The sequence below is a fragment of the Pseudorasbora parva genome, chromosome 12, assembly GCF_024679245.1.
Source record: "Pseudorasbora parva isolate DD20220531a chromosome 12, ASM2467924v1, whole genome shotgun sequence".
Taxonomy (NCBI): Eukaryota; Metazoa; Chordata; class Actinopteri; order Cypriniformes; family Gobionidae; genus Pseudorasbora; species Pseudorasbora parva.
Window position 1 is genome coordinate 30265505 of NC_090183.1, and position 14093 is coordinate 30279597.

At 37.7% G+C, this 14093-nt stretch overlaps 1 protein-coding gene across 5 annotated transcripts in view; it reads left to right on the forward strand.

Annotated features, from left to right (window-relative positions):
* Positions 1–13884, forward strand: part of kank4 (KN motif and ankyrin repeat domains 4) — a 59680-nt gene extending 45796 nt beyond the window's left edge. For all 5 annotated transcript variants that reach the window (XM_067459834.1, XM_067459833.1, XM_067459836.1 and 2 more), the window contains 7 exons: positions 1828–1921; positions 5145–5378; positions 8780–8864; positions 9024–9243; positions 10612–10754; positions 10980–11180; positions 12554–13884. In XM_067459834.1, the coding sequence (XP_067315935.1) occupies positions 1828–1921; positions 5145–5378; positions 8780–8864; positions 9024–9243; positions 10612–10754; positions 10980–11180; positions 12554–12667 (1091 nt within the window). In that variant the 3' untranslated portion in view covers positions 12668–13884. The remainder of the gene's footprint in view (positions 1–1827; positions 1922–5144; positions 5379–8779; positions 8865–9023; positions 9244–10611; positions 10755–10979; positions 11181–12553) is intronic.
* Positions 13885–14093: the final 209 nt, after the last annotated feature.

A 14093-nucleotide genomic window follows, 5' to 3' on the forward strand; every position in this document is an offset into this window, starting at 1 on the left:
GGTCTTCACCTCACAGCTGGTGGAAAACAATCGGGATAGGCATAATTCATGTTCATGGATGTGGTTATTAACGTAACTGTAGTATGAAGTAGAGCAGGACAGAGTGTTGTGGGAGCTGATGAAGACAGCTTGTCTTCAAACACACACCTCACAAGCGACGGGAATTTTATTATGACAAGACACAGTTGCAGGCACCATTTCCGCTTTTCCTTTCATTAATGTGAGGTAACGCAGCTCTGTTTATCATATTAGACACATTTAAGTGTGTTGCAAATTATGTTATGTAGTTATTCTGTGCGTTCGCTCAGCGGCTGCTGTGACACTTGTTGCACACTGCTAAGAGTAAAGCATTTCGGAAACACTCCTTAACATTATTACAACAGTTTGACTCTACGAAGCGGTTTGTAGAGTCAACGGTTCGAAAATCGGCTTTTGAGTCAGGTGTGACGGTCTTTGGTATTGTTTTCTATTCTTGTATTAGGCCTGTTTCACAAAGCTTGCATCTGCAGCAAATATATTGCGCTATCAACATTGAGAAATGAGGATGCACTTAATGAATTTGTTTATTCTACAAACCAATTTATAAATATTTGCATAGCTCCAAATTAAAAGGAATGCATTGGATGCTGTCAATATATTAATACCATCCAAATATACAACAAATGTGCATGTTTTAAATACACATACAAATACCTACAAATACTAATGACATCATGACGGACAATGAAAACTTGCAAAGCTACTAGCTTATTCGGTTCTATATAAGACGTTGACCCATACATCTAAAAGGGCACCATTTCATACACAATACACAAGGTTCATATGCACAAAAGAGGCCTTACTAAGTTTGAAGTGAAGGTTTTGAGAGCCAAAGATGGCAATTTAATGAGCTGAAACAAGCATAAAAGTCAACTTGAAATAAAATGTTCAAATATGCATGTCTATGCCTGATTATATATGCGTGTGTGGCACAGAAACCCGTCTGTTGCAATACAGAGACCCAGTGGCACTGCGCTTTCATATTGAAGTTGCTAACTGTATGCCAAGATAATTTAGCATTTAGTGTTGACAGTTTAAAAGCATCTGGCTCGTATCACAGTGCTTGCAAAATGATGCAGTCTGATAAATTCTGGCATCCATTGTTATTTGTGCAACCACATTTAATTATTCTCTTTTGTGTTAATTATGTCCTACTACAATTGCACTGAATATTAAATGATGTTATAGTCATTTAAAATGTCCTGGTTATTTATGATTCATTCTTATCTTGTAGTCCGGGGGAATTGTGATCCTTTTCCTTGTTCTTGGAAGCATTCCAATCTATTTGATGTCATGTGTTTTGTTGTAATTGTGTCCACTGTCTCCTTTAGTAGTTATTCAACTCTGTTCTCCGCAACAATCAAACAAACACTAGGAAACAAATCTCTGTAAAAGCTTTGCGGTAATCTCCTTTACAATCACATGATTTATCAGATTTTTTGTGGCAGGTTTTCTCTTTTTAAGATCATTTCATTTAAAATATCAGTTCCTTTGTGTCTCTAACAGTTGTTTTGTCAGTTTTGTGCACTGCATTATGAATGAGTACAACTGACTTACACACACTCTGTAGAGCACAGCAAGTGTACAGTTCAGCATTTTGTTGGTCATATTACTTCTGGTAAAGACATTTAGAGAGATTCAAAAGTAATATCTCATATGCTGTGCTTAAATTTCAGGTTGGACAAATCGACTAAATAGTGCATATATTTTAGTTATTGCTATAGTGATGATAAACAGGTGCAGGCTTGGCTCTCGTTTTCACATATTTGACCATCTCTCCCAATTTAGGCCTCAAATCCATCATGAAGAAGAATGACTGTCCTGACAAGCAGGGCAATGGGGGAGCGAAGAAGAACTTGAAGTTTGTTGGCGTAAATGGGGGGTATGTCTTTTTTTATGTGCATTTCATGCATTTTTGGCATATTTATCTGCATGCACCAATACAGTTTATATGGATGGTAATGCTTTTCATAAAATCACCTGTAATCTGTGTAGAAGTAAATGTTTTAAGTTAGGAAACTCTTTAAAGTCCTAAAAGAAGGTTATGCCTTACATTTACCAATTGCCCCAGAATCACAGTTGCTGGTGTTTTCATGTGAAGTTTTGATGGATCAGTCTACATTTCACCAACATCCATGACCTCAGATGTCCGGCCTGTTTATTTGCATCCCTTAATCTGTTTCATCCTTCATCACAGTGCTCTGTTAGGAATGGGCTATGAGGTGTCTGTATTGTTTTCTGTGGGCTCTGTTGCATGACGAGTGAGGCCTAGTGAGACGACACGAAAAACAATGTCCTCTCTCTCATGCTGTGTCTTTGTCTGTCTGCCTGTAACTGTACGGTGAATGATTTGTTAAGCTTGGCAGCAGAGATGGTTCTGACTCAGCTGTATTTGACCAGCCGTCAACAATAAGATAATTATCCTGATAGAGATGGGTAAACAGCTGGCCTTTCGTATGCCTGATCAGAAAGGAACTAGTCTAAAGGCCCTATCATGCACCTGGTGCAGTGCTAGTATCATCCAGATGCAGTTATCATTTTCACGTCCTGTGCCACATTGTTCAAATTGCAAATGCATTTACACCTATTTGTGCGCCCCGATTGTGGCTATCAAAAGACCAACCTCATTCGGTCTGGGGGGTCTACTCTGTATTTTCTACTGCGCAAGAGGCGTGATAAACGAGCATTATTCAAATGACTGTACACAATTGAAAAGTCCTTCAACCAATCAGAACACAAGAGGCGTGATCAACGGGCATCAACCCATCGTTTCTCTATCCGTCGTCATGTTAAACCCGCCAATAGCGTGCCAGGTGAATAAGCCAGTCTGTTATTGGTTCCCGCAAAAGTGTAATAGAAGCAGTAGAAATTAATGTATAGTTTTGCTATACATCAAAGGGAATGAGAGATTTGATTTGTTTGGTTAAATTGGTTGGGCTCTGATTGGTTTATTGCATGTTATGCCCAAAACACACCCATAACTCATTAAGAGAATAGGGGAAACCCTTTTAGACCTTGTGCTGGCCACGCCAACAATTTTTTGCGTCAATAAACTAGCAAAAGTGGATTCAGGATCATCCTAAGTGCACTTATGCCATGCACTTCAGACCATGCGTTTGGCCCTAAATCAGCTAAACCGACTTTTTTCTTTAGCCCGGAGAGAGTATTTGAAAGTTGGAGAACTGTAAGTAAACCAGTGGTGTGTGTGTGGTGGACCTCTAAAAACAAAGTGGCTAAGTCCTTACTGTGTTTGTTTGTTTTTGAGTCCAACTTAAATTAATGTTCCATTTGATGTGTTCTAGTTAAAGGTATATGGAACACTAGCTTACACTATTAACAGTATAAAAAAAAACTGTTTTATATTAATTGATATTTAATATAAGTATATAATATTATATTAATTAAGTGAGAGAGCTCAAGGAATGCAAAAGAGATCCCTATGAAACTTTGTCTACTTATTTTAGACCCCTGAGCAGAAAGGTTTCAAAATGAATTAATTTGCATTACTGATGACCAAAACTCAAGTTAGGACCTTATCTTTAGCCTGACAAGCCAGACCCACATCAAGATGTTTGGTCTGGAAACTCACCATAGACAGGGCTCAATCCGAGGGGCGGGATAAACGGTTGTCTTTCAAAGTCCCTCTGCACGCGATAGGATAGCGCTACAACCAACCAGAGCAACGAAGGTGAAACAGAGCTTGTTGATAGATTAAACATTCGCCGTATCCGGTCGGCAAAACTCCGAACACATCTTCCCTTTTTAAGAATGACTTCAGTGCCGTTCTTTTCTTAGAGAAAAGCTTAACTCCAAGTCTTCCAGAGTCGCAGTCAAAGCTAATTCGAAAGACAGCCGTTCCCCAGTTTTTGTTCGCAACTCAGCCGTCGTCATTATGGCCCCACCCACCGACTCTATACACGATGTGATTGGCCCGGCAAGAGTTTGGGGATTACAGCTCAGAAGGGTATTGAGAGTTGCTAGACGACACTCGCGGGCAGATTAGATTTGCTGCCGCTAGGGTGCGTCTAGATTTCTAGGCTACCTTATCTTATCAGTATGTCAAAACATGCTGGAATAGCTATATTGCGAATAATATCAAGTGACATACATGTGCAAACTTTAATTTACATTGCTGTTTTGAAACATTCTTTGAAAATGTGTGGGAGTGTTGGCAGATTTGGCTTGTGTCTATGTCTGATAGACTGTGATTATCCTATGAGAGGCCCTGCACTGCTGCTGTTCGATGACAGCTGGTGATTTTAGAATTTGCACACAGTTTTGACCGAAACCACCATAATATAATTTCATTCTGTTATTTAGCACTGTCAGCCAAGCACAAATAGCAGTATCAAAGCCGCTGAATCCTCGCCTTATTTGGCTGCCCAGCGTAATCATTTTCTGTCCAATTCTCTTTTTTATAAGCCGTATACAAAGCTAGTGCATTAATCACATTTGGAAATCTTGATTACTAAGATGTTAGAAGCATAATAAACAACCAATGCATGGCCCTCTGGTCTCAGATCTGAAGTACTCAAAAGAGGCCTTTATGCTCAACACCCTAATAAATGTATAGTCACCTGACCTGCAGCTATAGGCCTCCATTCACCCATGTCCTTGAGGAATTGTGGGAATGCCATTCCTCTTGCCTATCTGAAAACATCCATGAAGGGACTGCATTCTTCAGACAGGCTCAACACATAGGAACCCCTTAGACCCCACAGAGCTCTCTCTCTCATTTGAACAGCTTGTATAAACACTTTGATTCTGCATGTCCACTTACAACATACAAATTACATTTGTTTGCCATTAGCGGTGAGAGCTGTCGAAATGAAACAGATTTCAAGACCGTTTTAATCGAAACCAGAGCATTAAAAAATATGTATGGCGCTTAAAATAATGTAAAAATAAAACCAAATGAACAAAACAGAACAAATGAAAAATACAAAAATCATATTATTATCATTTATGTTGAAGCACATTATGGTCAGGTGTCAAATAACTAAGAAAGGTTTGGCTGATTTCAAATCCTGATCCTGAACGTTTTCAAATGCAAAATGAGTCACAATCAAAAGAACCCCCTTGATTCAAGTTATCTGTGTGTCCAGCTATGAGACCACCTCCAGTGAGGACTCCAGTGGAGAGGAGGATCAGGACGAGGTTGAGGAGGTGGATAGCTCGGAGCCTGAGGTGGAGCAGGGAGAGGAGAGTGGAACGGCCCAGGAGGAGGCTGCTGCTACTGGGGAGCAAGGTGATGGGGTTCAGGCAGAGGTGGCAGAGGGCTCTGAGGAGCCTGATGCCAGCCAGCCCGCCATGAGTCCCCAGGAGGAGCAGCCTGTCAGGTGAGATGGAGGGCCGTGGTGAAAAGAGGGGGTTGGAGTGACAACTGCAAGTAACTTTTATACATTTTTTTCTTAGTCCCAATGGCTTAAGTTATGAGTTGGGAGTAATATAGGGTACAACGGGGCTAAAGGCAGCCCAGGGGAAAAGGCACCTTTGATTTTATTTTCCTATAAACCACTAGATGGCACAAAAACATGCTGCAGCACTTTTCAAGGTGCACATGTTTTTTTTTTAAATGTCACTAAAATTATTGAATATATTCTGAGACAAAGGCATTCTTAATGATTTTCAGTTTTGTTTAAGGTAATTAAATCAACAGTTTTTCAACAACAGAAGAATATGTAAAAGTATGGTATTTGGGGCAAATGGCACAATATTTAACATTATAATAAACAGGTGGCTGACTACTCCATTTATATATATAAAATGGCTATATTCAGATAATCAATATCCTATATTAAGTTAGGTGTCCACCTTAGATATAATCACAATATTTATAATGAAACCATCCTATTTAAAAATATGATATTAATCATATCATATAATAATATGATTTATTACTACTACTGTACGTCTATATTATATTATTATAGGATCTCCTTCACTGCTTTCAGAATCTTAACTTTTTAAAATAATTTCTATAGCAACATATTTTTATGACAGTATATTTATTAATCAAAAATTATTTCATTTATCAAAATAAAATAGTACAAACTTTACTAAAGTTATTGTTTTGAAGTATTAACTTACATTATTAAAAACATTATTTTAGCTTTTTAAAAGTATTTGTATAAATAATGTGTGCCTTTCCCCCCATGCTATGGGGGTTCCCTCGCCACCTCATATATATACGATTTTTAAAGAAAATAAACCACTTGAAAATAAACCACCATGATTTATTTTCACTCAAAATCTGTGCCTCCAAAAAAACCTCAATAGAAACATGTTTTTCTGCAATTTACCCTACATATATTTTACATTCATTAGCGTCTGTGCCATGTGAACAAAACCTTTGAAGTGTATTTTAGGAAGATCTGCGTGACTTTTATGTTGTGCTAGTCCCCTTTAGTTTTTCATCCTGTTGTGATAAGCTCATTAGCTCAATATGAGCTGGCTTAACACATTAAAGTGTGCAGTGACCATGCTTCCCAAGGCAGGTGCCTCTGTTATGAATAGGACACAATCCTACCTTTTGTTCTGCCCATCATCTGGCAGGAAAGCACAAGCGTTGAGTGACAGGTTTAATATGCCCATTGACTGATCCACTGATAGAACTGCATCACAACAAAAGGTAAACCATTTAAAGCTATGTGAACATATGGGGAAAGCAAAGTGTATGGTGTTATTTTATGATTATCTCAAAACATTTTGGCAGACAAATAAATAGCTGAAAATTATTTAGCACGCATCCTCCCAGATACAAAGATACATTTATATCATGCTTTAGTTGTAATTTTATATAAATAAACCATATTAAATTCACATGAGATACATAATGGATATCCTTGTACAACTAGTTCCGACGATTCATTTCTGATATTGTTTATGAAAAACAGAAAAGAGTTAAAGTTTGGGGTTAGCAAGATTTATATATATATATATATATATATATATATATATATATATATATATATATATATATATATATATATATATATATATATATATATATATATATATAATTTATTTATTTATTTATTTTTATTTTTTCTTATTTGATTGAATTTTTTATTTTATTTTTAATAATAAAAAGACTGGAGTAATGATGCAAAAAAAAAAAAAAAAAACTTTCCCATCATGGTAACACATTATATTATAAAATATAATTAAATATAAAACTGTTATTTTAAAATGTCATATTTATAGTGCAGGTGCAGGTAGACCCACCAGTACCCAAGGGTACGAAACATACAGAAATCTGTAGAAATATAAACACAATTCATATTCATTAAAGGTCCCATGGCAAGGATTTGTTATTATTTTATGTTTCCTGAGGTTTACTTATATTGTTAGTATGGTTTTTACATTAAAAATTTTAATAATTTAGAAATAAAAGGCATTGATATTAGCCCTCTGGCTTGAATGCTCTGATTCAAGGGGCGTGTCTGCTGTGAGACTTCAGTGAAAACACCCACTGTTGTGATTGGCTGACATCTTTGCATTTGAAATAGGGGGCGTGGTATACTCAGGCACAAGCAGAGAAAGACAGAGAGCTGGGAAACTAAAGATTGCTGAGAAAGTGTTGTTGTACTGAGTTGTTGAGAGCGCTGTGAGCACAAGTTTATATTGTTTGTATCTGAGAGCTCTGAATAAACACGAGTGAACTTTGCAACGTTATTTCTCTCACAAAATGCTTTCACTACAACTTACAACAAACATGACATGAATACAGTAAGAGCTTCTGTTGTGCAGCTTAACGGCAGTTTGGACAAGTGTGCACTGCAGATGTGTGAATGACAGATCCAAACATTATAAAGAGTGTTTTTTGATCGCTCTCTGTAGTTTAATAATATAAATAACAAATATGTTTCATGCTACTAACAGAAACAATATGAAGTTTAGTCACTGGCTTGATTCACTTATGCATAAACAGTATTAAATGATTTAGAAAGAAAGTCTGTGTGAACTTGAATGATTACGCATCAGAAATCCCAGATCCCAGATCATGCACTAATGAACACTGTTACTCACTGTTTGTGGCGGTGCTGTTGAATCCATATAGTAAAGCCTGTGCTGCTGACAGCGACTGATAAACTGAATCCATTCTCTACTAATTCTCTGGGGAGGGAAGCAGATGAAGGGGAGGTAACCTTTCCTGGTATGACGTCCTAACAGTTGAATTAAAGATCTGCTCATCTGGGCTGTCATTTTCTCAAAGGCAGAGAAAGACAGCCAGATCAAAATTTCTAGCCACTTGGGGACAATATTCAGGCTATAGGGGAACTCATATTAATGTTGAAAAACCTCATAAAATGAACATTTCATGTCATGAGACCTTTAAGGGACAGCATTTTCCCAGAATCTGCATGTGCCAAGATGCAATGAAGATGTTTGAGCCATTCAAATATTGGTAACAATTTGCTTGAGAGGACATTCCAGTATGAGCCACTCTCAACTAATGTTACCAAGATTCAAATTACCAAAATGCATTGTATTTCAAAATACGTATCAAATACAGATTTCTGTTGAGGCTCAGGTGTGCAGCCAATCTGTATTTGAAAATGATTTTACGTACATGTATGAACTTGATGAATGTATGAACTGATGCATGATTTCATTTTTTTCTCCGTTAACAGTAAGACATTGTCTTAGGCTAAAAAGACACATTGTTCTATCTAGTTGTTCATGAGTTTAATGTGCCCCTTTGATTTAAATTACAGCTCAATCTGTGTCGTTGCAGTGAGTTAGTTGATAAGAACTTCATGGCTGCTTGTCATTTCCTGAAGGATCGCATGGCTGAGGTTGCTTCTCCAAATAAAGACATGGTAAGCAATTTGTTATAACATGATTCATTACCTTTAGACTAATATACTGAAAAGATATTTTTCTGTTTAACACAAAAATCAAGGTACTTGAATATAGATGTAACTATAATTTGACTTGTTAAACTTTAGTGTGCTGACTCTTGACTGTGTGAATGTCAGAGGCAGGTTCTGATGGTGTTATATCAGGAGTGGTTCCGTGTGTCCAGTCAGAAGGAATCACAGGCTGATACAGTCACACTCTACCTGAGAGAGGTGGGCTTCCACACTCCCACTCTGCTCCGCTATATCGTGAACTTGGCTGATGGTAATGGCAACATGGCTCTGCACTACAGTGTGTCCCATTCCAACTTCTGTGTGGTCAAGCTGTTACTAGATACAGGTGAGAGACTTGCATGTTCATATGGAAAAATTAACCTATATATCTATTTTACAATAAAAACAATAACATTTAAAATATAACCTTTTATAAATATAATTATTAATCTGCTAAACAGGCATGAGTATAAGCCAGTTGTTCAAATAAAGTTCATTCATTTTAACTTTGATTTACATTTCTAGCAGCAGGAAACTCTTGTTATATGTGTGAATCAGTAAATATATACGCCGATTAGGCATAACATCATGACCACCTTCCTAATATTGTGCTGGTCCCCCTTTTGCTGCCAAAACAGCCCTGATCCGTCGAGAAATGGACTCCACTAGACCCCTGAAGGTGTGCTGTGGTATCAGGCACCAATATATTAGCAGCAGATCCTTTAAGTCCTGGAAGTTGTGAGGTGGGGCTCCATGGATCGGACTTGTTTGTTCAGCACATCCCACAGATGCTCGATTGGATTGAGATCTGGGGAATTTGGAGGCCAAGTCAACACCTCAAACTCGTGCTCGTCAAACCATTCCTAAACTATTTTTGTTTTGTGGCGAGGCCCATTATCCTGCTGAAAGAGGCCACAGCCCCCAGGGAATACAGTTTCCATGAAAGGGTGCACATGGTCTGCAACAATGCTTAGGTAGGTGGTACGTGTAAAAGTAGCATCCACATGGATGGCAGGACCCAAGATTTCCCAGCAGAACTTTGCCATCCATGTGATGTAAATGAAAACGTGATTCATTAAACCAGGCCACCTTGTTCCATTGCTCTGTGGTCTAGTTCTGATGCTCATGTGCCTATTGTTGGCACTTTCGGTGGTGGACAGCGGTCAGCTACAATATCCCCCATATGCAACAAACTGTGATGCACTGTGTATTCTGACACCTTTCTATCAGAACCAGCATTAACTTCTTGAGCAATTTGAGCAACAGCTCTTTTGTTTGATCGGACCACACAGGCCAGCCTACGCTACCCACATGCATCAATGAGCCTTGGCCACCCATGATCCTGTCACCGGTTCACCGCTGTTCCTTCCTTGGACCACTTTTGATAGATACTGACCACTGGAGACTGGGAACACTCCACAAGAGCTGGAGTTTTGGAGATGCTCTTACCCAGTCATCTAGCCATCATAATTTGGCCCTTGTGAAACTCGCTCAAATCCTTACACTTGCCAATTTTTTCTGCTTTAACACATCAACTTGTTCACTTGCTGCCATCCACTAACAGGTGGCTTGATGAAGAGATAGTCAGAGTTATTCATGTCACCTGATCAGTGTATTTTATCATGAAAACAGGTGAAATCTTATGTTCCATTTCTCACTCTCTCTCTTTAACCTTTGCACATACAAACATTCTCTTTAATATTATGTTCATCAGGACTCTGTGAGGTGGATCATCAGAACAAGGCCGGCTACACTGCTATAATGCTGGCAGCTCTTACTGCGGCAGAGAGCCCTGAGGACATGGAGGTGGCTCAGCAGCTACTGAGAATGGGCAAAATCAATGCACAAGCCAGCCAGGTACACACAGCAAGACACTTTGTCCTGTACTGCAAAAATACACATACGATTTGTAGGCCTACTGTCATTTGTTATACCAGACCGCCAATTCTCAATGGTTAAGCTTGCCTTGTACAAATACTCCATGAATGCAGCAAGTTATTTAATAACATAATTTCTTTGATTATAGGGTATTATAAAGACTGTTTTATATAATTAAGACTCTTTTTCATTACTCCCCACTAGTCAGGACAAACAGCACTGATGCTTGCAGTTAGTCATGGGCGGACAATGATGGTGCAGGTTCTTCTGGACTGCGGGGCTGATGTGAACATACAGGACCGGGACGGCTCCACTGCTCTGATGTGTGCCTGTGAGCACGGCCATACTGAGATAGCCAAAATACTGCTGGAGAGACCAGAGTGTGACATGTCACTCACAGATAAGGTGAGGGAGACACTGATTTTAAACCTTAGACCAGTTCAGAGTTGCATTAAAAATCAAGTCATCTACAAACAAAAAACATTTCAGGCCACTAGCTAAATCGTACGAAAGAGGAACTTAAAATCTTGACTCCTAACTAGAAATGTGATATGTACTCATTTTCATTTCTCTGCTTAATTTGTCCATAATTATGCATGTTAACAAAATAGTTGTTTTGACAAGTGTATGACATTTTAAAGAACAATTATGGGCAAAGCAGAAAACTGATCCCCAGTGCTGTCACAAAAGAACTATGTCTGAATCCGAAATCGCCCCCTAAACCCTAAATCACTATTTCCTACTTTAGTCCACTAATACAGTTCACTAAGGAGTGAATGAAAACGAGTGAGCGAATTCGGACAGCCACTGTGCGTACATCAGCTGTACACTCGTTATTGCGGTGCATTGTGGGATTGAATTAGTGCACTCAATAACGTTCACTATGGTTTCAGACAAAATTACAAATGGCTGTACCCTCAAATAGTGCCCTATTTGAGTGTGTAGGTGGCGATTTCAGATTCACCCTATGTGATGCCATGGGATCAGTGCTTGCTTCATTTCAAGAAAATGCAACACTGCCACTCAGTGGTAAAGAGTAGTTAATTCAGTTTTTTTTAGTCAGTTAATTACGGTCTTGAAATCTGGTCTAGCTTTTAAATGTATTATCATTAGGAAAAATGTTTTCTTATTATTATAGGATAGGATAGTCGATAGGATTTTATGAAAATAATTTAAAAAATAATTTTATTTTAGCAAGGTTGCATTGAATTGACATTCATAACGTTACAAAGATTTCTGTTAAAATAGATACTATTCTTTTGAGCTTTCTATTCATCAAAGAAGCCTGAAATAAATCTGAAAAAAATCACAAAATCAAGTTGCAACAAAAATATTTAGAAGCTGTTTTCTACATTTCATCACAGGATGAAAATATAAACTTATATAAAAATAGTTGGTGGACATGACACTTCTTTCAAAACCAAACCCAAACTTTTGAATGGTAGTGTATATATTTGTATTAGGAAAAACAGTTTGAATATTAAAACTACTTTATACTTCCTGCTTCATACTAATACTTTATTTCCAATATTATGGCCAATAATTAATAATAGACTTTTTTATGTATCAATCTCTCAGAATCCATCCAACAGTCTGATGGAGCCATAACAAGTTATCTTTGATAATTTAAACAAACTGTCTTTGTATTCATTTGAAAACATTACACATATTAGGTAATGTAAAAACACCAACATAGACATGCTGTCATCCTCAAAAACCACAAACATGCCTTTCAAAATCATTTACATGTCATTTATTTCCCTCTATCCCTCTATCAGGATGGACACACAGCTTTGTCAGTAGCCACGAAGGCGTCCCACTCTGAGATTGTTGATCTTCTGAAAGCTCGTGCTGATCCAGCCACAGTTACAGATCCTACAGCTCCGCTCTGAGTCCATTGGCCTTCATGTCCAACTGGCTCTGCCAGAAACATCTTTCTACTGCCTCAACCTGACTCGCTGGCCAGGCCAACAGTCAACAATAGAGAGACAGCACTTGCCAGTAATTCGCAGATTCTCTGTTTGAGAAACAGCCATTGAGAAATGTACTTCCGTACGCCAATCAAAGATGAGAAATCATGGAGGGTGGGCTTCCCTAAACTCCCCAGAAGGTCCCCATTTGTCCTGAAGCACAGCTACTGTAGCTATTTAGCAGGCATGGTACATTGTTACATGTTTTAGCCTTCTATTTTCAGGTAATGTGACTATATTTTTGTTAGGCGATGAAGAGTAATCTACGAATGTGATTTAAGAAGTGATCAGATACACACTATATTTATTTTTTATTGCACTTTTCTGTAATATTTCCCCCCAGAAGTGTCCATAGCCTGTCTTAGTATAACCAGATGTGTCTTCCTAGTAAATGAGGGTTTTTGGGTCAGGCCCAGTACTGAACCATTCCTCGCCTTTCCAGGTGGAACAGGAAAGGATTTTTGTTGCCAGTATGTCTCCCATCATTGTTTCTTTGAAACCCCAACAGAGAGCCAAGCACTAAAAAGATTTAGAAGCCTTGCTTTCATTATGTTAATTATTTTGGGGGGTAAAATACCATTTATCTGAATGGTTTCAATTCTTGTTTATGTCCTATTGTTCTCTTCACCTAAAGAAAAAAGTGTGCAATATATCATAACTTAAGTGACAAATAATTACAGAAAACAGTCCCAATTTATAATCCATTATAATCAGTCCATTATAATTTATTTACTGTCAAAGTTTACCATATACTCTAACCTGCTGCAATATTAACTTCTTTACAACTGATTGTCTTTACAAATTGTATGTTAAGCAAAGATTTACAGGTACAAGTTTTCAAGTTCCCCTTAGTAGCACATTATAATGGACTGGACTGTAGTTGTATTCTCTGTACATTGTGCCTGCTTAAAACTAAAACATCAGAAGTGGTGATGAAGAGATATGTTTAACGACAAATCAATAACTCAGCTGGACAAAGTATGAATCTATATGTATACTGTACGACAGTATCTTGTGGGAGGTGCTGTGAAATAATACCCTGAAATGTATTGACTATTTATTTCCAATTCTATATTTTTGAGTATATACAAGTATATGCATGGATAAAATATTGACTAAATAAAAACATGCATTTTGTATTTGTCTTTTCTGTGTGGTTTGAGAAAATATTGACTTGCCTTATACAGTTTATCAAGAGTAAGAGATGCAGCACACAAGTAAAGTGCTAAAATATCTAAAGTTGATATCCAGTGAAATCTAAGTTTCTTTTTCAATGAAATGCTGTTCTTTTGAAATTTCTATTCATCAAGGAATTCTGGAAAAATGTTTCCACAAAAGTATTAAGCTG